General features: G+C 34.2%; 1 protein-coding gene across 2 annotated transcripts in view; it reads left to right on the top strand.

Moving 5' to 3' along the window:
* Kat60 (katanin p60) overlaps positions 1-15,024 on the top strand; it is a 59,873-nt gene extending 44,849 nt beyond the window's left edge. For both annotated transcript variants that reach the window (XM_081727175.1, XM_081727168.1), the window contains exons 11-12: positions 633-759; positions 2,467-15,024. In XM_081727175.1, the coding sequence (XP_081583301.1) occupies positions 633-759; positions 2,467-2,665 (326 nt within the window). In that variant the 3' untranslated portion in view covers positions 2,666-15,024. The remainder of the gene's footprint in view (positions 1-632; positions 760-2,466) is intronic.
* Positions 15,025-24,345: the final 9,321 nt, after the last annotated feature.

The following is a 24,345-nucleotide window of genomic DNA, read 5'->3' as shown; positions in this document are numbered from 1 at the left end:
GTTATATGTTGTCGCCCTCAATTATAACTCCGTGAGATATTTTGTGTTACTTGAATCTTGTTCCACAACTGGATGTCCGCGAAAGAACCCACATAGAACTACCTTACCTTATTGGCTCGCCTTTACCCTGTGGCAATTCTGTAAGTGGTACACCACTGCAATTTATCGCATAAATGTGTCTTGTTACGATTCAATTGTTCCAATTCATATTGCCTCTTATGCACTTTACAGACTCTCTTTCGCATCAGTTCTTTCTTGTCTTGTACTCCACTTCAGGACTTCGCTAAAAGATACAATAGAGCAGCACTGCTGCCCTCTGGAGGCATTTGTCCTTTATGCAACTCTTTCCTTTTCGTTCCTTAATTTATGACGCATATGCGTTCATTCTGTCAATATATATGAACAAATTGATCAGTGGGAATGCGATGCTTCCTGCCTTAAATTATATCTTCCATTTGCAGCACATTACACAAATTGCACTACTCATTCGGAAATTATTGGGAAAGAAACTTCATTTGAGGAAGTCTTATTCTGAATATAATTGTACAATAAATAATAAAATTGTTATTACTGAATAATATTGATCTTAATATTATCAGTTATAATTGCAAGAATTTGTTATTATTCCTTAGGAGAAGGCAGGGAAAGTTTATTGAAAATAAATTTAAAAGAAGTAAAATTAGATCCAGATGTAGACCTGAGGGAGATTGCAACGAGACTGAAAGGATATTCTGGTGCTGATATTACCAATGTTTGTAGGTAAGTAATAATACACTCAATTTTGATTATATTTTTATTATAGGAGAGATTTCTCTCAACTGAACTTCGCTAGTGTAGAATAAAATTTTAAAAAAAATGAATAAAGTAAAACATGTAATACCAAAGTACAAACAAAATGGTTAAAGGCATAGGTTATTTAAAAACAAGTCCGAAATTTGGGAGCCAAATCTGAATCATTTTTACATATGTAAGAAAACAAAATTAAAAGTTGCAAAAATGCAAATTTAGATGCAGTTAGCTTCGAAATTGCAATTTAGATGGAAAAATTTACTCCTTTGAGATAAACTGATTCCACTCCTTTGCTTCTGAATGATGATGATGACCAACCTGTCAATTCACACTATCTTTTATAGGAGTTGGATAATGATAATCATGTATTCAGCGATACTTTGCATTGTGTGATCAATTGATTCCAAATAGCATTCGCGTTATCCAGAACAACGTTATTCGAGGTCTGTGTACAATGGGTTTAAGTTAAATGTATTCATTAAAAAAAAAAAAAAAGTTTAGAAATGAAAGAAATAAATTATAAATCAAATAATACCAAAAAAAAATATCTTTAAACATTAGTTGTAAAAATCTTCAGCTGTAAATGAAAAACGAAAATTTCTCAGTTTTTTTGCCTTTGAGTTAAAGAGAGTGGATGATTAATGAGCGTGTAGGAGGAACAGGGGAACTCCGAGAAAACTCACGAACTAGATGTTATCCATCCCAAACTTACATGGCCTGAGATCGAACCAGGCAACCTCCACACCAAAAGTGAGCGTTCTGTGACTGCGATACCGTTCCCCCATTGCTCAATTGTAGCTAATATCGTCATATCGTAAGTTAGTATTCGACTCGACTTATACAGTATTTCCAACTGTATATGCTGAGAATATGAGAACTCTTTTTATTTGGTTATTGTTATTCAGATAAAAATTATATATATATATTGGATTGTATTTGAGTTTGCGAACTTTTCAGTAGCAAGGCTATATAAAACATGAACCTACTGCTTAATGTGGGATCCAAGGCACATGAGTTCCAGGCGGGAATTGAAGGCTGTAAAAATTTTAATTGGTAAACCTATGTAATTCGTGTAAATGTATTCAATAATAAAAAATAAAAACGCGTTATGCGAAATATTCCGGTATATTTAAAGCTTTTCCGTACTTCGTTGCACTTTTTTCTTTTTTTATTTTATTTTATTTTTTTAATTTTTCCTTTCATTTGACACTTTTTTTTTCGTATTGGTAATGCTGTCTATTATGTGGTAAAATCTGGTATTAGAGTATATTATCTACGAGTAGTGAGATTATCCCTGGTAGGTAACAATGCATTTAGTGTTCTTGAACGTGCTAATATAAAATTAAGCAATTAAATAGTACTTGTTATTTATGGAAAAAGTTTTAAAACCAATTGTGACGTCTAAGACAACAACAAACTGTGAGATCTACCCTTGGGGTAGGAATGATCCACAGTGTTGGATAGTTTATTATTATTATTATTATTATTATTATTATTATTATTATTATTATTATTATTATTATTATTATTTTAGTAATTCATGTACAATTCACGCATCTAATAGTGTTTATTTTGGAATTAGACATTTGGTTACATCTGCTTTCAATCTGGTTTTGTGACTTCATATAGCTTTTACTACTATTAATATGATCGTTTATTTGTGTTTTTGTGCCTTAGAGATGCATCAATGATGTCCATGAGACGAAAAATAGCTGGTTTAAGGCCTGATCAAATAAAGCAGCTACCGAAGGAAGAATTGGATCTTCCTGTTACTATGCAAGACTTTGAAGAGGCGTTAGCAAAATGTAACAAGAGTGTTTCTAAAGAAGATCTAGAGAAGTATGAAAAGTGGATGAAAGAATTCGGATCAACATGATGTTTCGCTCTCAAGTGAAAACTCTTCCAATTTCAATAACCAGTGGGGTAAATGTGGTATGACTAAATTAACAGTGAAGCTAATGAGTAACTAATTAGTCCAGTATTGACACGCACTTGTCCTTCTGTTTAGAAGAAGGACTTACCTTGTACATGTATGTAATGACGTACTAAAAGAAAAGAACGTCGCTTGTTAAATGGTATAACTTCAGTTGTGTTCGTTAATGGATTGCCGATTCTGATAATTGTACTTAAAATGCCCATTGTCTCCATTATAAATATTAAGGTAATAAACGTAGTCTGTGTATGTTACACAAAATAAAGCTGAAGTACTATGTTGCATATTTCATAGTAATTAGAATAATAAAGCCGAATAAATCAATTTAGAAAAAGCAGTGGGTGTAGGACATATTTTTAAAAAAAATCTACTTCCACTCAGTTTGTTAAATACAAAATAAGTAGCAATTTTACACTATTATATCAATGTGGTGACTTGAAAGTCACTCCCAAGTATCTGTATATAATGATTTTTTTAAATATTGAAAATGTGTGTATGTGTAAATATTACACACGACTAGTATTATATACATCTCGAAATATGACTGATGTAAAAATTTGTGTTGAAAGCTATCGATCTCACAAAGAACTGATTAATCTACAACAAACTATCTTATCCATTTGATAGATGATAAAGGAATATTTCGTTGCATCCGATTGGGAAAAAAACTAACATAATTTTTTGATTGTTGTATGAAACCGTGTGAAAAAAAATGAAATTTAAAACTCGAGGAAATGTAACTTTACGGAGGAAAAGTTTAGGTGTTAAGTTCAGACATGAAGAGACGTTCAATACTATTACGTAACATGTAAATCACTTTTTGTATGTCATTCCGAAACCGATGAATATATACATTTTTGATACGTTTATCATGCGGGCTTCCTTGAAAGGACACAAAATATATCAATTTATTAATAAAGAAATCCACATAGTAGTTACCATAATAGGCTTTGAGTGCCTGTTGATTGTTTTATATTTTGGAAACGGATTAATCAGAAACAAACGGAAGTCCAAAACAACACAATAGCTATTCCTATATTCGTCGATGGTTCATTATATTGATTCTAAAGAAATAACTGAAATAATTTTGACAATTTCTTACAGAAATAAGATTAGAGAGTATTCTTACTATGCCAGACATTATGTACCAGACATTTCCAAGTGTACAATAAGAGATACATGAGATCCAAAGTTCCAGTCAATTTACTTACATTTAAATAACATGATGGCAGTATTTAGCGTATTTAGTTGCAAAATTCATTATTTGCAAATTAATTTTGCTAAAGATTATGGGCATATTCTTTAGTGCGTTGCCAACATAGCAATACTTACTTTTCGCATTGGAATCAACTTTTTAAAATGCTGTACTTACTTCGTTCTATCAAGGATTTGAAATACCGATTCTCTACTACTTTCGTAGTCAGTATGCCTGCAGAAGTTAAATTAATATTTATAATGGAAATAATAATTCAAACATTGTAATGTACATGAAAAACTAAAAGAAAATCTCAAAATTAATTGTAACAGCTTTGTGATCAAATAAAATTTGAGTATGATACATCTGATACTCGATGTTAAGTATTTCTTGCGGTGTGTTACATGCCAAAATTAAATGGATAGAATCTACTGTAATGGATCTACGTGAAAATACTAGTGCAGTAGTCTCCATTAGCTTGAAATACGTAATAGTGGGACGTAAAAATTAAACTAAAAATGTTTCTTAAAGTAGAAAGTGAAGAATAGGTTGATTCATGAAGAAAGTACATTTCAGGTCGTGAGATTCTTAAAAGTAGGTAGTTGATAAAGTTGGAAAGTGTGTATACTTCCGAAATTCGTAGAATTTTTAAGTAATCTAAATCCGATTAACCAAATAATCAGTATTTCCGCTGCTACTTGCTTTGTAAACATATTGTCAGACACCATTTTATGTGCATAACTTATATATTTACTTGGTCACAGTAAGGATCTCCAATGTATTGAGAAAATCTACGAGGAAAATCAGTGAATTTTAAGTTTTTCTGATGGTAGGAATGAGACACAAAGATTATGGGTATCGGAAATATGTTTATCTCGGACATTTCTCTATTATTACTTAAGAACTTTAGCCCTGTAAAAATTTATAGATAGTGAAAATACTGGAACAAAAATGCATGTAAACGAAAGTAATGTACGTGAGTTTTTAACGTAAGACGTACATAGAAATATATATATCAATAGGAAGAAATATACTATTTAAAAGAATATGGTATCGCTTCTAAATAATACTACATAATTCCAGACATAATTATTGTTTGACGACAACGTGGAGGAAGTGACAAGGTTATGCATTCATAAATTCGTCAGAATTTTTAATACATACAAAATTAATATTAGTAATTAATAGATGGTGTACATTGACAATCACAATCTTTTGACAATATTTCATCTTCTATATTTTGTCTTATTGCAATATTATCTTAGATTAAATTGTGTTTCCTGCTTTTCTTTTTCCCCATTTAGTAAATAAAACTAAAATATGCACTTACTAAAGTGCCTTGCACATTGTGAAGGTTGAAAGGATATGCATGAGGAATATTGGTCTTTTATTCTTTTGACTTCTATTATTCAGTAAAAGATAATATTCTCAAAGCTATATTAAAACTTTCTCAATGTTAAAAAATATATATTTAAATCAGTTCAGATCGGTCGATGAGTCTTTCTTATTTCAAGGATTTTTTTTTCTTTCTTCGAAAAGTGGTGGCAAGCCATAAATGCGGCATGCTTTACCATTACATGAATATATTACGATTGGAACTCTTGATTGCTACATCGTTAAGTTATTGTTACGTTGATACTGAGCTGTCCAAGCTTAATAATAGTTGAGGTTAGTTATTGTAGTCTGAATGGCTAAGTATTAATCTCAAGAGTAAAAACATATGGCTGGTCTAAAGACTAACTAAATAGGAAGTGTAATACGGTTACGCTGGGACCCAAGTTCGATTCCCATCTCAATCATATCTTTTTATTGTTCGAATTACATTACATCATATAACTTACTGAAATTTTATTTGATGATAGCAATTTCATTATTCCTAGCCAGTTAACAATGAAATATATATATGTATTTTTTTTTTAAACCCGTATGTTAATAGATGAAGACAATCTCATATCGTTGATTTAGCATAGCTGTATAAATATGGCTGGTGATTACTTTTTGATATGTAATTTAGTGACTTTTCTTTTTGTATGAGGTGTAACCTCTGTTTTGTATTGGTATGATTTAAGTACTAAATATCTGTTTTCTAATTAGAAAATATAAAGAGTATTGTTTTAAGATTTAACTAATTACAGATCATTGTTAAACTTTATGCTGATAAGTTTGTAACTGTGATGAGAAGTGTATTTATTTTCTTTTACACGTATTTCGTCTGAATATTCTATTCACATTATTTAAAGAATTGAAAACAAATTTTTTCTAGTCAATTGGCGCAATTTCATGCGGAACGAAATAGTGTTGGAACTTTAGTGAAAAATTCATCCAATTGATTAAAAATATATATATGTATTCAGAATTGAATACATGTGTTTTTGGTGCGTTTATAAATACAGATTGTTTTACGTTTTTCTCTGTAACGTAGAATCTGAACTAAACCGCAGAAAAATTAAGATAATGATTCCTGTCAAATTGTCCTTATATCTTGAGCATGCCAGCTTAATTTTCTGGATCCTAAGGTCCTACCTTCATTCCAGCTTATGGTTGATAGGTAAAGAACTACACGTAATTATTACGAGTTAAACAGGAAAGCTCAACTAGTTTTAACTTGGTATGGAAGATTATAAACCTGTACAGATAAATGATGGATTACTTCGTTTTAAATGTCCATTCCTTCACTTTTCAAATGTCCATTCGTTCATTCACTTGTTCTGGATGATGTGGGGCTAAAATTCAGTTACGTATGTATTGAGAAATAATTAAGGAGTGATATTTACTGTGTATTGTAGAAGCGAGCGAAAGTTTTTTTTTCTTTTTTTTTTTCGATGGAAACCATTGAAATTTGAACTCATTATGGGTGGTTCGGATTCCGCTTTAAACTGTCGGTCTACGTCTCAAGTGGTGCTGTCAGTACTACCACATTCACACGCTACAGCGCGGAGCCAGCAGGTTCGCCCTGCCCTGAGCTTACCGGCTTGTTCTTGATGGATTGCAACCCGAAATAATAGGGTTGTTTCTGCAAGTGGAAGAAGGGCACGTACCAAGTTTCATTAAAATCGGGTAAGTTGTACGAGAGTTGTGGAGCAGACGGACAGGACAAACGCCGATCGAGTCAGATAGTAGAAGTTCGTTACGCTTGCTTCAATAATTGAAAATATATATATATATTTATTTATTTATTTATTTATTGAATAAATTCCCAGATACAGCATAACTTTGCCATTTTACACAGGGACATGCTAACAAAAGAAAGAAAAAAAAAACAAGACAACAAAAACAATAACATAGAAAAAAAGAGTGTAAAAGTAAAACTATTCCGTCAAAACTCTTTTAATTGCTCTTTCAAACACTGGGTAGCTCGAAAAATGTCTACATCAGTTGTTACTTGATTATAACAGTTTGGTATTCTATAAAAAAGAGACCTTTGTATAATAGCCAACCTAGGACGGGCAAGATGGAATAGGTGGATATTCCGGGTGATGCGGGAAGGGACACGTAAGGATAGTTCCTGAAGTAATATTTCCGATCTTAAGTTTTCATTAACTATTTTATGTAGATACTTCAGGTCAGAGATAATTCTGCGTACTTCAGGAGTCTGAATATTAAGATGTCGCAAGAGTTCCTTCTTAGATAATGATCGAAGTGCAGGAACACGAAAACGGACTATAGCGAGGAAGAAATTGAGAACAGAATCAAGTCTGGAGAGATGTGTAGGTGCTGCCATGGCCCATATAGGAGAGCAGTATTCGATCTTGGGTGCTATTAAAGTTTTATAAAAAGTTGCTAATGAAGAAACAGTGCGTAGTTCGGTGAATCGATAAAGAAGTCCCAACATGCGCATTGAATTCTTTAGTATTGAGGAGATGGGGTCAGAGAATGTGAGTTTTGAAATGAAATGAAATGAAATGAAATCTTTAAGTTTTACGTCCCACGGTTATGCCGGTTAGGCTAAAGGAGACGGTGATTATGAGAGATGAGTGAAATGGTGGAATGAAGGAAGTGGGAGGAAACGGAAGAACCCCGAGAAAACCCACGAGCACGGTGTTTGTCCACCACAAAGTTCACTTGGCGGAGGCTGGGATCGAACCCGGGACCCCAAGCACCAGAGGTGAACGCTCTACCACTGAGCCACCGCGCCCCAATGTGAGTTTTGAATCAAAGATGACACCAAGATCATTGTGACTAGCAGAATGTGTGATAGGGGAATCGTTGATAGGGTATGTGGAGGGAACTGGAGACTTTTTCAAAGTAATACTGTCACACAAGTAAATTTTTCAAGTAAAATTTCCTCACAGGGATACATCTTAATAATACTAAACAAACGTGACAGTCTGTACCTTTTTTCTCTGCGTACAGAAGGATACCTCTTTTCTAATACTGCAGTTGTAATTGTCAGGAATGTACTTTCTGTATGTTCTAATAACTTCTTGATGCATATGGATGGTTTTAAAACCGGTTTCAAGTTGTGTTTCTGAGAAATCGTTTTAAGGTACGAGAAATTTTTGGAAGTTGAGAAATATTTCTATCGATGTTTGCTTTTCTGTTCATCATCAATATTATTTGTTTATTATTATTATTATTATTATTATTGGCCAAACTTGTGCTCTGTTTGCTATTTTCGTTATATCCGTTAACTTTCCCAGTAAAATACGCATCTTCACTTTTCAATTTCAAATCATCTTCCAGAGTAGTTAGGTAATGGATTTGATGTCATTTTACGAATATGGGGGTCGCGATAGCTCAGTCGTACAGCTTACCTTTGGTGTCGATCCTAGTTCCCTTCAAGTAGACTTAATTGTGAATAAAGACTGCGTGCGTGGATTTTATCGATGTTCTCCAATTTTCGTTGTTCCATCATCCACCTTATCACCACCGTCTCCATTGGCTTCGGTGCATAATCATGTGACGTTAAACTTACAAGAACCTTACGAAAATGACAAAAAGGAGAGTAAATTGTTGATAATCCCATAAAAAAAAGTTTCCATAGAACCAAAAAAAAAAAAAAAATCGCATGCATGTCTTTCCCATTTTTCACGTGTTTAAACTGTTTTTTTCTTTCTTTTTACAAAATGCAATTTGTAACAGATCTTAAATAAAGGCTAGAAAGTTCTGAACAGCATATCTAACTATTTCCCAGAAAGATGTCTAGAGTTTATCAAGCTACTTGTGAACGTGATAGCTCCTATTGAATAATAACAAAAGCACAAAAGCAGTATAACAGATAGGAACAACGAGCATATACTTGATTTCAAAACTATTGTTATCCCATGTTCTCGCATTTCAAAACAATCATAAGAAAACGAACACACAATTTCCAGTGTTTCAGTTTTGCATAAATCAAAATTGAAAATAGAAAGAAATTATTGTGAATCATACGTGCGTAAAACACTTCTTTAAATACAGAGAAAGATAATCTAACTAGACCATAGGCTAAAAATATAGGCCGTTATACGAACAAATTCCAGTAAAATTCACATATTTTCAGTTAAGAAAATACTTATAAAAAATTATAGAATTAAAAATTAAAAAATTACTAATTATGTCTCGGTATATATGCGTTATTTTTTTCTTTACAGTTCATGACCAATAATGACTTGTATATTCTGTTGTATCCATGTAATAGTGTAGAATAGACATCTAATACTAAGAAATACATCATATGTCTGCATAGGTTTAAGATCTTCTGATGACCAGATAAAAACTATTAAAGTTATTTTTATTCTTATTATAGCAGCTTCGTCGGACAGCCTATGTATGTATGGCCTCAATAGTTCGAAAACTCTTGAATAGATTCCAATGAACTTTTCACCAACGTCTTAAATTGAAATCTCAGAATAATATTGAGCTATTTATCATCACAGTGACAGGTCACAAATCAGAGCAGAAGCGTAAACAATTGTAGCAGAGTATGTAAGGATGTCAAAGGTTATTCGTCTTGGAATTATATTGACAACGTGCACATTAGAATGGCAACCTTCGTCGCAAAGTATTGACACCGACATTTCGTTCGCAACTTTTGTCACGGTTTTATTCATTTCTTTGTACCACAGGATGAACAGGCACGAAATTTGGCATAACAGGGCTTTCTAACGATTTCGGAAATTCTATCCCGAAGTAGATTCAATATGGCGGATGCAGGAGACAAGGAAGCTTTTCTGAACTACTGGATGTAAAGTCGAAAGTTTGGTATATAGAGTTTTTCGATGCATAAAATGCTAATTCACTCGCACGAATTTTGGGAAATGTGTTCCTTAGGAACGGATTGCATAGAAAATTTTACTGTTGACACGTCCCTTTTAAACATTACACATAACATGAAGTTCTTAGTTCATATTTTTTTTTTAAAAAAAAAAGAAAAAAAATATGAAACATCCAAACATCTCAATCGCTCAAGATTGGGAAAATGAGACGACTTCAACGTGGCGGGCGCAAGAGGAGGAGGAGCCTTTTTCTTGAACAGCTGGGTTAAGAGGCAGTTTTGGGACGAAGGAAGCTCCGGAACTCCGTTAATTTAGGATTCGCGTTAAAATGTTTCCGGGGCTAAAGGTTTGTGTATGTTCCAATTGTTTTCCATTAATCAAACTGTAACATGGCAAGAACGAATACTATTGAGCTAATGATTATCCAATTTTTTTAATCCGCCTTAGCATAGGATATGATAAAGTTGGTATCTCATTTACTGAAAATTAAACTGGCACGATATTGGATATAAGGACATTTTGGTAGCTATGATTTCTCATGTATCCCATACATGTATAGATAAGTATGTTAGATATTTGCGTGGTAAAACAATGACGACATTAATTATAATAATTGGGGAGTACATATTATAAGCTCAAAATTACTGTTTTAAGTAAATGAAGAGGAAAGATGAATAAGGACCTACCTTAACATCTATCCGGTTCTGTCAGATTATATTTGAACGCATTTTTCACTTTTATGTGGGATCTAAATCACAAGTACTTTCACTAAAAATCAAACCGGAGCTCTTAAACTAAAGCTGGTTGACTCTGTAGAGAATGAACGTTAAAATAGTACAGCCATAAATTAGTTGTGTTACAAGCGTGCATAATACATCTATCCATCTTTATTGTTGAATTATTTGAATGTGTTGTTCTGTGATCAGTCCATTGAAAGTATTGCAGCAGAATTATTCTACTTATCTATTAAACACAAAATACATCAAATAAATGTAGACCGTTATTCAGCAACACGCTACAATTAGTGATCTTATCTTGCCAATCATATCTCAAAGAAAAGTACAAATTAACTTAAACACCACAGAGTTGTGCCAACTCAAGTGAACTAGATTGAATGAAATGTCTGAATGATGTTTGTTTCTTTTTTATTTTGTGTTATATTCTGTGCAAGTGTTTGTTCAGTATCTTTTTGTAGTCTTTTTCGTATGTTCAGTATTTCTTCTTGTGTGAAATATTGTAGCTTTTTTTTTATTCGAGTATCAAGTGATTATCAAACAATAATTAGGAGAAAACATATTATTTTATGAAATATATTATTTTTCGGTAAGCTACAATGTATTAGAGATGAGTTGTCCATATTGAATGATGCGGATTCTTCTTCGATACTTTCAGAGTATGTAATACCGTTGGTAGCCATAGCTTTCATAATAAATTTGCATCTCAAAAATTCCAAAGTAGTTACTTCTCTCAAAAGCCTTAATTTTGAAAGTAGATTGGGTAAAAAGGTGCATTACTTCCTCGCTGTTATCATGCAGACAACTATGTTCTCCTTTTAAGCAAACATAGATGAGCTTGAAATGGCCTTTCTCAAGAAATAAAATTACTGAATATATGTACCTGCAAAGAGTAGTAAATTACGCAATTATAATTCAATTCTATTGTTTTTTATCATTAGAGTAACAAAGTTCAAAACCAGTTTTGTAAGATGTTTAGTTAGGGAAAATAAAAAGGCGATCGCCATGGAAATGAGCAGGGACTGCATTAGTTTTCTAGCCGAAACAACAGTTGACACAAGTACAATATTTGACTAGATTTCATATTTCGACGCCTTCACTCGCTATTATTTACTTCAGCATATCTTAAGTTTCAGAATGATGAGAGTGATGATTTTGATTTTATTACGGAGCAAAAATTGAAGAGTTTTCAATTATAGCTTCATCTAGTATATATAAAATTATTTTCTGTTACGATATTCTCCTCTTGTGCTTGAGGATGGTTATATTGATCGAAGGCCTATTGCTTGTACGTGTTACTGCAAGACTACAATAATAAAGTAATCCCTTTCGATGAGTTTCTTCATCCTCAAGTAAAAAGAAAACAGTAATGGTTGTAGTCATGATTAATCGTCATTGGACGGATACTTGGTACATTAATCCTGGGAAACTTACTTCAAGTGAAGGAAATAAGTGCAGTTACATGGAAGTGATATCAAAATAATTGATACTGACATAATTATATTCATTGAACTAATGTCTCTTTCTTTTTCTAAATAATCAATATATGTATGTTTTATAATAAAATGCTAAACATGTTAATTTACTAAATTTATAGAATAGTTGAACTGCGTTGGTTTGTACTTAGGAAATTGAGTATTTAAAGACGACAAATAGTTAAGTTGAAGTATATGATTCTTTGATGAATCTATGCAGAAAATAATTTATTGTTTGGGATTTAGTGAGGATGTAGAAATGGAATAACGGACGGTTCATATTGTATTGAGTATAGGAAAGTACTATCAAAAGTCACAGAATTGTAATTTGAAATTTGTGTAGTAAACAAGTGTTAAAAAAATAATATTACATTTGAAAGAAAAAAAAATCTTCCCATAAATAGTAATAATAATAATAATAATAATAATACAGAGTGCTTGAAAGGCTGGAGCATCAAAAGAACAGTAAGCTAGAAATGGTGGACTAAATATAAATGACAAATTTGTTCGAGAAATTGCATTGCTTTGTAGAGGATCGAAGATTAATTATAGCAACATCAAGCATAAAAATGGTCATATTGTAGATATGGATATACTTACATACCAATAGATTTTTGGCATCAACAAATATGATACTGTTGAACATAATTGTTGAAGACCTGCCATAATTTCTACACGTGAAACTTAAAAATTATTTTCTTCGGAAATATGATTGAGATGTACGTATAATTTTGTAAAGTGAAGTTACCTATGAAAGACAATATAGAGAAAATAATAATAGGATTTAAAAGAAAACAGATTTGTTAATTATTCATAAATATACGTTGTTTTTTTCTATTATTGGTGTTTTCCGATCAATACATGCAAACATACGTAGTAGACTTGTATACACTCTCTATTTTGACATTGCATGTTTTTTGACGGAAGTACAATTGATTAAAAAGTGCTTATGCATTAGTACAGTTTGTTTTACGAATAACGTGGAAATTGACACAGATATGTAAAGACTAGGTTTTTAATGTTCCTTTCCTTGCGCCGTGTTCGTTAAAGCCACACGGAAATAGTGTGTGTTAGGATGCTTGTGAACATAGACTTGGAGTGGATTCATATAACTGTTATATTTGTTTTTATTTTCTTGGAATTGGTTTTCTGAAGAAATAACAAATGTAAGATGTATTATATCAAAATTTAAATTTGTTAAATTGTTTTTAACAGTAGTTTCCCTTATATCCGAATGGATAATTCACGTATTTTTGGTGTATGTAGGGTCGGGAAGCATGGAATTTGCAACGTTGACCCGACGTCTAAGTTGCTTGTATTAAGAAGCGAATCCGGTCGAAAAAGTCAATGGCGTTAGGAGCCAATGCTCTGGCCACATAGTTTTTCACAATTCAAATCAGATTCACTGGAACTACTCCGAATTACAGACCACAGGATAAACCTGACTTTGTTTTATTCCTAATGTTGTTTTTATATATATTCATTGATTCGTATAGTTATGCATTTTATATGTACGTTTCTCTAGAATAAAAATAGTACAGGTTTAAGAAAAATAAGAGTACGCTGTAATTGATATATCTTAATATATTCCAATTAAAACTGTGTTGATGTATATCTCTGAAAGCTTTTTTTGTACAATCGATAGAAAGAAAAGATATCCTCCTATATATTTCTTTTTATCAGTAACTTCGGAACAGATGAAACGATTTGAGTAGAATTTCCTTTCACATGGAGAAGAAATTTGTAAGTTTGTGAGTTATTGAAAACTGCATTCAGAACTACCCATTGGTTCAATTTTATTGATTAAAAATATAAATGCAGTGAGAGGTATCTATTTTTGCTCTTGACTATACTTAACAATTAGCATAATGAAAGATGTATCCATACACACAAATACACCATCCACAAAGAGTAAACAGTTTCAACCAATAGGTCATGCTTAGTCATTATTTCCTCATCTTATTCTTTCTGCATTAAAGAAAATCAATCAGTTGAAATGTAATAAGTGTGTTACATATAATTTCGTTTCGCATAGTGCAGGGGTTTTCAATCTGTGGTACGCGAGACGCTGTTGGTGGTACGCCAGTGGAAAAGGTTGAGAAACCTTGGCGTAGTGCATATTATGTACAGCAAAAAGAAAAGCTTCGTTAGAGAGAGAAGTTAGTAGTAGTAGTAAGATTAAAATTTCACGACTTTTAACTTTTAGATTTAAAAAATAAAAAGGATCTCTTAATTTTCATGGTCTTTTTACGTGTATGCCTTCATTTTGTGAGATTAGACTTTTGTATTTCCAGTTTTGAAATTTCGTTTTGAATATATTTATTTTATAAATTACAAATTTACAATCAATAATGAATATGTCCAAAATTTAAGATGACTTGATTCTTATCAGATGGAAAAAGTGATTTTTAATTTTTTAAAAATATTTTTGCATTGTTGTATAACTAAGCTATATTCTCAGTACGTTGTGCCTTGTCAAATGTTTGATATACATAATATCTTCTTGTATCGTTTCTAGTGCGTTCCTTCTACGTGTTGTTGTACTATTTACAAAGAAACAATCGGCGTTTTCTTATTTAAATATCTATGACGTTGTTGTTGATAATTTTGTTATATTTTTGTCTGATATTCAAAAATATTTGTGAAGACTAAAATAACTCAACTTACGCAATGAAATAAATGAATTTTCGACTGACTTGTACGTGGTTTGTTTTCCTTGTATATTAAAAAAAGAACTCTCGAGTTTCGTTGATCTAGCTCTATTTTAATAGCATTGAGAATTCAAGTTAGTAAATAGTATAAGACAGCGTTTCTCAGAACTTTTCAGGTGGGGACCCCTTTTTATTAGCCAGTGTTCTACTTCCCCCTCTCCTGCTTTTGTCCCTTTCGAAGGTAAATTTATCATTTTGTTAAATGTTTTGAACATATACCTTTATATACTAGTAGTTTAAATTCTCTTAATTTTATTTGGTATTAGTAAAAGGAAATATATTAAAAAATTGAAGAACTAAGGTGATCCTTAGTACCCGGCTATTTGAGGCGATCGCAAAGCGTATTTATTGCTCATGCGTACTCTTGAAATACGCTGACCCTGTATTTAAATGTAGATGGCTAATCATAAACGCGAAAGCAATAAAATCGCTGAGAAAACGTCAGTTCGAGCGTATTTGGTGCGGGTCGGAACAATAGACCGCCTGCTGTTTAAAAGATTTCAAAAGGAAGGAAAAAAAGAAAAGACGTGTTGCCAGGCAAAGGGATTGTAGCAAGAAGCAGCTGCTTGGAAGATGGTTTGTGCAGAGTATTGGAACTCTGCTATTACACACCTGGACCTGGCAAAAAAAAACCTGGAAACCCTGACTGGCTCACAGTAAGATTTACACATCTGGTGAAAGTAAAATTACTGAATAGCCACTTTGGCCGCGTTCGCTACAGGGGGGTAACGCTTTCTCAAATAGCCTAAGACTTATTTTTCGACTTCCGAGATTTTAGTCTCATTCCCTAAATTGGTTCCATATCGGACCAAAGTAACCCATGAGGAAAATTATCAGGGTGGCCACTCACCTGGAAAACCGGGAAAAGTCAGGGAATTTTGATGAAAAACATGAAATTTTTACTCGGGGGAAAATTTACGTTCTGCTGTATTCCTAGCCATTTAGCCGGTTTATTGATATACAAAATAGCTTTGGTCGCTGGGGGCTTCGCCGCCAGATTTCTCCTTCGTTCCAGGTTTAGTTTATCTAGCTCTGCTGGTTTGGACTGCGCATACTTTCTTCATATTCTTTTGTCATTTAGTGCTGCCCATGAATTGAGCTGGAGCGATTCCGCTACTGCAAGCACATTTTAATAGTGCTCATTTACTTTAGTTCCGTTGTTTTGTTACACAATATTTCCCATCTATGTCGACCTGTTCCCCGGTTGCATAACCACCGCACGCCACTGCTGGCACGACAAAACCTTTGGGACCCGGGCCTACCTAAAGTTGTTAATGCCGGCTTTCTAGACCGAAGTCCGCTACTTCTTAATACAGGTAGCTCCATAATTGTCCTGTCCATACTCTCTGGGCCAACACCAAAACTTTTGAGTGTCCACAAGAAATCGAACCCGGGACTACGTGCATCGTACGCACACGCGCTAACCATCCGTTTCAGTATATATATACGTTAGCTACGCCGCATCGATGTGTGCTTGTGTGAAATTGTGTGGTATTTAAAACGTGCTACGCGTGTATTTTGGACCTTGTTATCAGGCAGCTGGATTTAAGAGGTTGAGGATTAAGGAGGTAAGTAAAGATAGATTATGCATATGCAGTTATTAAAAAATATATGAAGCCTTAAGAGTTATTTCAGAATACATACGAATCACGATTGTGCTGTTTTATGTTTGCGTGTGAGAGGGGGCTCACACGTCGTGTGGCTTGTAACAACAGCGAAGTTATAAATTTATCTCTTGGTTCATGGTCTTGGACGACTTTTTAAAGGTGATCATCTCAAAGAAATAGAAGCTTGCAAGCATTATGTTATTGGGTTTGATGAAAGCCTTAACAAAGTCTCGCAAAAGCAGCAAATGGACCTTACGATTCAGTTTTGAGACAATGAAAGAAACCAAGTGTCAGCAAGATATTTAAATTCAGTGTTCCTCGGACATTCAACGTCAGCAGACATTCAAGTTAGTTTCAAGAATGGTATCTTAGGTTTGGACCTCAAGAAAATTGTTCAAGTTTCGATGGATGGCCCACATGTTAACTTCAAATTTTTAAGTGACCTGCAGAAAGATCTTGCAAGTTCACCTTCAGATCCAATTCTTCTTGATATTGGAAGTTGTGGGCTGCATACTATGAATTGTGCTTTTAAAGCTGCCATGCAAGCAACAGGTTGGAAATTACAAGAATTCCTAAGGACGTCTTATAATTTATTCAAAGACGTTCCAGCTCGTCGTGCAGATTACATAAGATGCACAGGGTCTTCTGTGTTTCCGAAAAATTTTTTGCAGCATTAGATGGACAGAAAATTCAGACGTTGCTTGCCGGGCGATGGAAATATTACCGAACGTAAAGAAATACGTACAGTGGTCTGTTGATGAGAAGAAAGTACCACAGTGCAAAAGCTTTGATACTATAAGACATTTCATAAATGATAACCTGCTTGGTACAAAACTTGGCTTTTTCACAACATTAGCAAAAACTGTTGAACCTTTCCTGCGTGAATTTCAGGGAGAAACTCCATTAGCTCCTTTCCTTTACAACTCGCTCCAGGCCATAGTATTGTCTGTTGCAGGTCTTTTTGTGAAAGATAGTGTTTTGGAAGGCCGGCCATTGGTTAAGATTGATTTCAATAATAGCGAAAACTTAAAGCCAGCCAAGTTTGTAAACATTGAGTACACATCAAAGGATGCTATACGAAAAACCAATACCGTATCGGATAGACAGACTCTTGAATTTCGACAAGACTCGCGCAGGATGTCAGAAATTCATAGTGAAAATAATGGACAGGTCACCTCTAAAATTCAACCTGACAAGAGCAATTTCTTTACTGGATCCAAGTGTGTTTGTTATGGATGACACTGTAGCTGCAAAGAGATTGTCCAATTGACTAGAAATTGTAGTATCCAAAAATTGGATTTCAGGAACATTAGCTGATGAAATCCAAGGTGAATTCAAAGCTTTTGCTAAAAATCCTCTTGTATTGGAAGCAATGAGGAATTATGACAGGAAAAGTAAGAGATTAGATGACCATTGGATGGAGATGCTGCATTTAGGCGCATGCTCAATACATATGACTGATTTTGTGAAATTTCTCCTCATTTTATCTCATGGAAATGCTAGTGTGGAGAGGAGATTTTCAATCAACAAAGAATGTTTAATTGAAAATCAAAGCGAGTTGAGTCTAATTGCACTCAGGCAAGTACATGATAAAATTTCAGCTGTGGGTGGTATTGATAAGTTTCCAATTACAAAGAGGGTTGTCCATGCTGCCCGCAATGCTCATGGAGTTTATGTTGAGTCTTTGAGGAATCAAGAAGAGAAAGAGAAGAAACAGAAGAAGAGAAATGCCATTAAGGATAAAGTTATTGAACTCGAGGCGAAGAAAATGAATTTGTTGAATGATGTCAAGGAGAAACTGTCTGCAATTGATGATGAGATTATTGGTTTGAGGTCTTAAAACATTTAAGTCGATGTGGTCTTAACTTCAGTTTGATTTTAGTGAACTGCAAATCTGTGATTTGAGGTTTTAAAACATTTCAGTAAAGTAGTGTTCGTTCCAGTAATTTGTGTTTTAGTAGTGGACTGTAAGTGTGTGTACTTTTGTGACTAGTATTAAGCTTAAGGTTGGAAAGCAATAGAGATAGACATTCCTCTTCTCGTTCTGTGCAGCAGTTGGTTACAGTGGAGTGGAAACACACAGGAGAATTGAAAATTAGGCAAGTAAGTGATTAAAATTAGACTATTTATCTTCGCTAGTGTTTTTTGTGATTCTTTTTTTAATAATGATCCTCTAGTCCACATTGCATTTCACTTGTAGCTTCTGTTTAAGCTTTGAAAAACAATGATATACCAATTTTAGATCTCTCTAGAAATTTTCTGGAAAAGTCAGGGAATTTTGAAATTCCAAATGAGTGGCCACCCTGATTATCTCAATTGACTAATATTAAATGATGTCCCAAGCAACCTAAGTTTTAATGCAATTACAGTATATCTAGTTATTTCATAAATATCAGAGATTTTTACTGCCGTTTGCCATGCTGGGTATGAATAAATGCGGCTATCAGGGTATCGAGGACGAGATAGGTCCCTGTGCTGTTCATTCCACGCTGAGACGTATGGCAGTGGAAATGTGTAACGATGGAGTGGGACGACTGCGAGAATTGTGTTGAAGTCTCAGCGCTACATAAGATGGGCATGCCACCACCACGGATCTTCGCCACCCTGAAATCCCTGTAAATCAGTGAACTATTTGTCTGCCGCACCATCCAGCATTACAATGAAACGGGAAGTGTTAATGACCGGCAGCGTAGTAGCAGACTGAACAGTGAGAACACTACAAGTAATTATAGCCGTAGCCGCAATGATTCAGCGATATCCCGTCAGGACCCAATCATTGTTGTCCCAAATGATGTCTATTTTGAGACCAACCATATTAAGAGTGTCCAATCAGGAGCTGGGACTCACAACCTACAAAACAATGTACAGGTCACTTCCTGAGTGATGCGTTACGCCTGCAGAGAGTGGTGAAAGCCAAACGTCTCTCAAGCAGTACACAGAAAATGATCACAGGACAATTCTCTTTTCCCACAAGAAGCTGTTTACAGTTGAGCAGTCCTTTAATGCTCAAAACGACAGTGTACACATCATCAGTGCAAACTGCTGAACATATATCCATGGGCTAAGATTCCATTATCCTGCATCAGTAATGATGTAGTGGGGTGTGAGCTTCAACAGCACAACACGGGTCCATTTTTGTGAACAAGAGGTGAAGACATCGACTATTGTATACCAAACCACAGTGTCGGAGCCCATTGTGAAACCATTGAGTACTGCCATGTTCATTATAACATGTAGCCGTTACACAGAAAAATCTTGATTGTAATGCTTAAAACAAAAAAGATCAGAAAAAGACTTAAAAAGGAAAGAAAATTAATATACAAAAAATGTTATGGGAAAACAGAAATAATTTTTACAGAAAGAATGGAAAGAAACAAAATATTTTTATGTAGTCTTGTAAATCTATTGCCTCGAAGGAAGTATGTGATTTTTTCTCCGTTCTTTCGCCGTTTGTAAGCTTCTATTCCGAATGGGAATGTGCTGTTTCGATCAAGGCCGAGTTGAGGTTCTGCCGTGGCTCAGAGATGCGGGCGTGTCCTCCTATCTGTCTTACATGGCGGGCAACGAAGCACCGACTTGATAGAGAGAAAACCGTATGATTTAAGAGCATCTGTGTTTTGATGAAAGGGAATGGGAAGATTGTGGTTGTATCGAAATGACAGTTGATCAGGATTTTTTTTTTTTCGTAATTAAATAGAATGTGTACGAGAACGTAATGCTAAATTAAAGGATAAGGGATTTAAAATTAGAATAATGAATCGTGTTTAAAACTTCCTTTTTATTAAAAGGAAGAAATAATGTGTGGAGTGAGTGAGCATGCCCTCAAAATTGGAGAGTGGTGTGTGTGTGATGTCCGCAACACGAATTGTGAGAACCATTGTTTTCGAGGGGACAGTGAATACAACTTGTTATATGGACATTTTAAACTAATTTGTCCAACAATATTCGATGACATTGAACTAACAAAAGGTTGTTATCAGCACGATGATGGAGCCACATGCCTTTGTCTTATGAAAGTATGGCCCTGATTAGCAGTTACTTTGGTGATCGGATCATTTCTAAGAATTGTTGCTCCCCGAGGTATTCTGATCTTCCGTCCCCAGATTATTTTTTATGGGGTTATCCGAAGAGTCCTATGTACCGTGATAGCCCACGAACACTGAAACGCTTGTAAGCTAACATCACAAGAGAAATTGCAAACATCACCTAAGATACATTGCGGGCTACTGCACCGAGCATGGAGCGACGGATTCGACTGTGCCTAAGGGAAAATAGTCATTTCAAACGTCTGCTTTCGAAGAGTTAATGACTACCATCCTTCCTGCAACAAACCTCATTGAACTTGGACAGTTTTTACAGATGCTAAAGGCTATTACCGAATGAAATCTACCAGTTCTAAAAAAAATTACCTGTATATGCCTCCAACGTAACGTTTTTGGTATTAGTAAAAAGTAGTTCTGTTTCATGTTTAACAATGCTTCCCCAGTATTTAGTTGTAACTACATCGTATAACTTGGGTCAATTATTGGTAATTATAGTGCGACACAAATGACGTTATGTCTGAACACCAATTTCTACGTGGCGCTAGGGTCAGTTAGGCACTCTGGAGACTCCCCACTTTCTCTCTGACAAGCCGGTGTTGCCATGTTCTCACCCTACCCTCCCACTCCAAACTTCGCTCTTCCTTTTACCCAAACGCCAAAAATTAGAAGGGCGAAAGATTCTGTTGCTGTTCACTCAGGATCATTTGATATTGCGTTTGTAGTGGATACAAAATTTAATTTCAGTTTGTTTTGTAAAACTGTTTGCAAATTACATGTGTCTGTTAGTATTTAGGATCTGAATGAGTTTTTCGCACGTTAAGTATATATACAGGCACGTTTAGGTATATATTCTGCTATTCTTTTATTATAATAATGAATTTAAATTCTTGTGCACTTCGATTCCTTAACACAATAATCACTGAAGATAAAATACTACGAAAGACTTACTAACAATACAATAAACTGGGCTTTCTCATCTCATTTTATATCACGACCCCTTTTATCACATCCTCTTGCCTGTAATCCCCATAATTAATTTCCGGTTTCCAATAAGTTTTTCATTATTACTGCCAATCACTTACAGTTGTAAGTTGTATTTTTTTGCTTCTGGTGTTTCAATTTGCAGTTTCTCACCAGTTTCTCCTTCTTTTATTCCAAATGTTTTTTTAACTAATCTTTATTTGTTTAATATTCTTTGCTGTATTTAGTAAGAAAGTATAGAAATAAAAATATGTCTATCAAAATAAGAAGTTTAATATATATATATATATATATATATATATATATATATATATATATATATATATATATATATATTTAAATACATATTTTTCTGCTACTAGGTCCTAATTACAAGTATCGTTTTCATTTCCCTTCGCGATCCTAAGTTGAGAAACCCCCCAAGGGACAAAGTGGACAATTTATTGCGAAAAAAAGGATGAGTTTTTTAGCTTAACGTTCCACACCTATGCCCTTTAGGTTAAAAGAAACAAATGATTGATTAAAAGAAATATTTGATAAATTATTGTTTTGTTTTTTGCTGTCCCACCGGAAATGGAACCAGGGGCTACGTGCACCAAAGCCATACGCACTAACCACTAGACCAGCGGGAAAGGCTAATTTATGATATAAAGAAAAATGAATTATGTTTGCAAAATAACTTTCAAAAGGCATAGCCCTATTTGTTTAGTTTCTGTAGTGGTGATAAAGAATCGATCTGAGGAAAGAATGGAGGAATGGTTACTTTAGGGCAACACAATATGGATGTCGATTTGCTTCATATAATATAATATCATCGCACGCCTAGATTTTTATTAATATTAACGTGTTACAAGAAAAATGCAGTCGACCAATGTTTTTGTAAAAAAAAAAAAAGTTTTGTTTTCAAAAAAGTAGTAGTAGTAGTAGTTACATACGGAAAACAAATGTTATAATATTACTCCCGCACGAAAACAACAAATATTACGAAAACACTTCTAACTTTTCAGACCTCAATTTACACACTGGTCTGTCTAGATCAAAATTCAAGGGGGGAACTCCTGACAAGTAAACCTTACGTTTGGGTGAATCGAGTTGCTGACTGAGACACATATGAGAAAGTAGTACTACATGTGGTCAGTATTTCAGTGAAGTTGTAGGTGCGAAGCTCCAGGGGTTTAGGAGATACAGCTACCAGAACATCACATGGAAGTACAGAATAGTTTTCATACAGTTGCAGGTAAAAGTTCTGTAAGACCTCTTGTAACGACAAAAGGTGAATAACAAATATATGGGTACATATTAGGACTAGAGGGAAGTCATATAATAAGGGCATACCTGACGGCGGCCATCTTGAAATCCGCCATTTTGAATTAAGGTTAAGTTTTTAAAATAAGAATAGGGTCATGTGATACATGATTTAAGGCGCAAATTTAGTCAGAACAACAATGGTGACGTTAATTTTGATTTACGCGCAATTGGTAAAAAGTTACAAGGAAATTAAATATTGTTGCAGCATATGTTTTAGTCCTTTACCCCACCTTGTAAATTTTGTGTTAATGATAATAATTAGATAAAAAGCAGGTGGATAAATATTAGGTCTATGGTAAGAGTTGCCTTGATGGCGGCCATGTTCAAATCTGCCATTTTGAGCGATAGTAGAGTGAGGACAAGAGCGAGCGAGAAATAGATGTGAACAGGATACAAGAAAAACAACGAAATGGCGTGCAACTACAGCATCAAACAACTAACATTGTAACGCCACCATTGTATTTCTGATTAACTTCTAGCCCGAAGTCATCTATTGCATTACTCTATTCCCATTTAATTATCTGCTGGTTAATGATAAAGCAAAAATGGTTATACCGTTGGATTTATGGTAAAATTTGCTATTAATAAGGTGTCACTGTTATGCGTTTTCTTTAAAACTTTTGTCTGATTCAAAATGGCGGATTTGAACATGGCCGCCATCAAGGCAACTCTTACCATAGACCTGATATTTATCCACCTGCTTTTTATTTAATTATTATCATTAACAAAAAATTTACAAGGTGGGGTAAAGGACTAAAACATATGCTGCATCAATATTTAATTTCCCTGTAACTTTTTACCAATTGCGCGTAAATCAAAATTAATGTCACCGTTGTTCTTCTGATTAAATTTGCGCCTTAAATCATGTATCACATGACCCTATTCCTATTTTAAAAACTTAACCTTAATTCAAAATGGCGGATTTCAAGATGGCCGCCGTCAGGTATACCCTTACTATATGACTTTTCCCTAGTCCTAATATGTACCCATATATTTGTTATTCACCTCTTGTCGTTAAAAGAGGTCTTAGTGGGCTTTTACCTCCAACTGTATGAAGGCTATTCTGTACTTCCATGTGATGTTCTGGTAGCTGTATCTCCTAAACCCCTGGAGCTTCGCACCTACAACTTCACTGAAATACTGACCACATGTAGTACTACTTTCTCATATGTGTCTCAGTCAGCAACTCGATTCACCCAAACGTAAGGTTTACTTGTGAGGAATTTTCTCTGTGGAAGCAAAGTTCGGGACTAAATTTTGAACACTGGAATTAATAACACGGAAGAAATAATACATACATACATGAAATACCTTATCTTGCTCTAGGAAAAATGTTTCAATGATTTTATCATTGGTTTTAGACATAATTCGG

This window comes from Thermobia domestica, chromosome 1, assembly GCF_964235325.1.
Source record: "Thermobia domestica chromosome 1, izTheDome1.hap1.1, whole genome shotgun sequence".
NCBI lineage: Eukaryota > Metazoa > Arthropoda > Insecta > Zygentoma > Lepismatidae > Thermobia > Thermobia domestica.
This window is presented reverse-complemented; position numbering and strand designations above follow the sequence as displayed.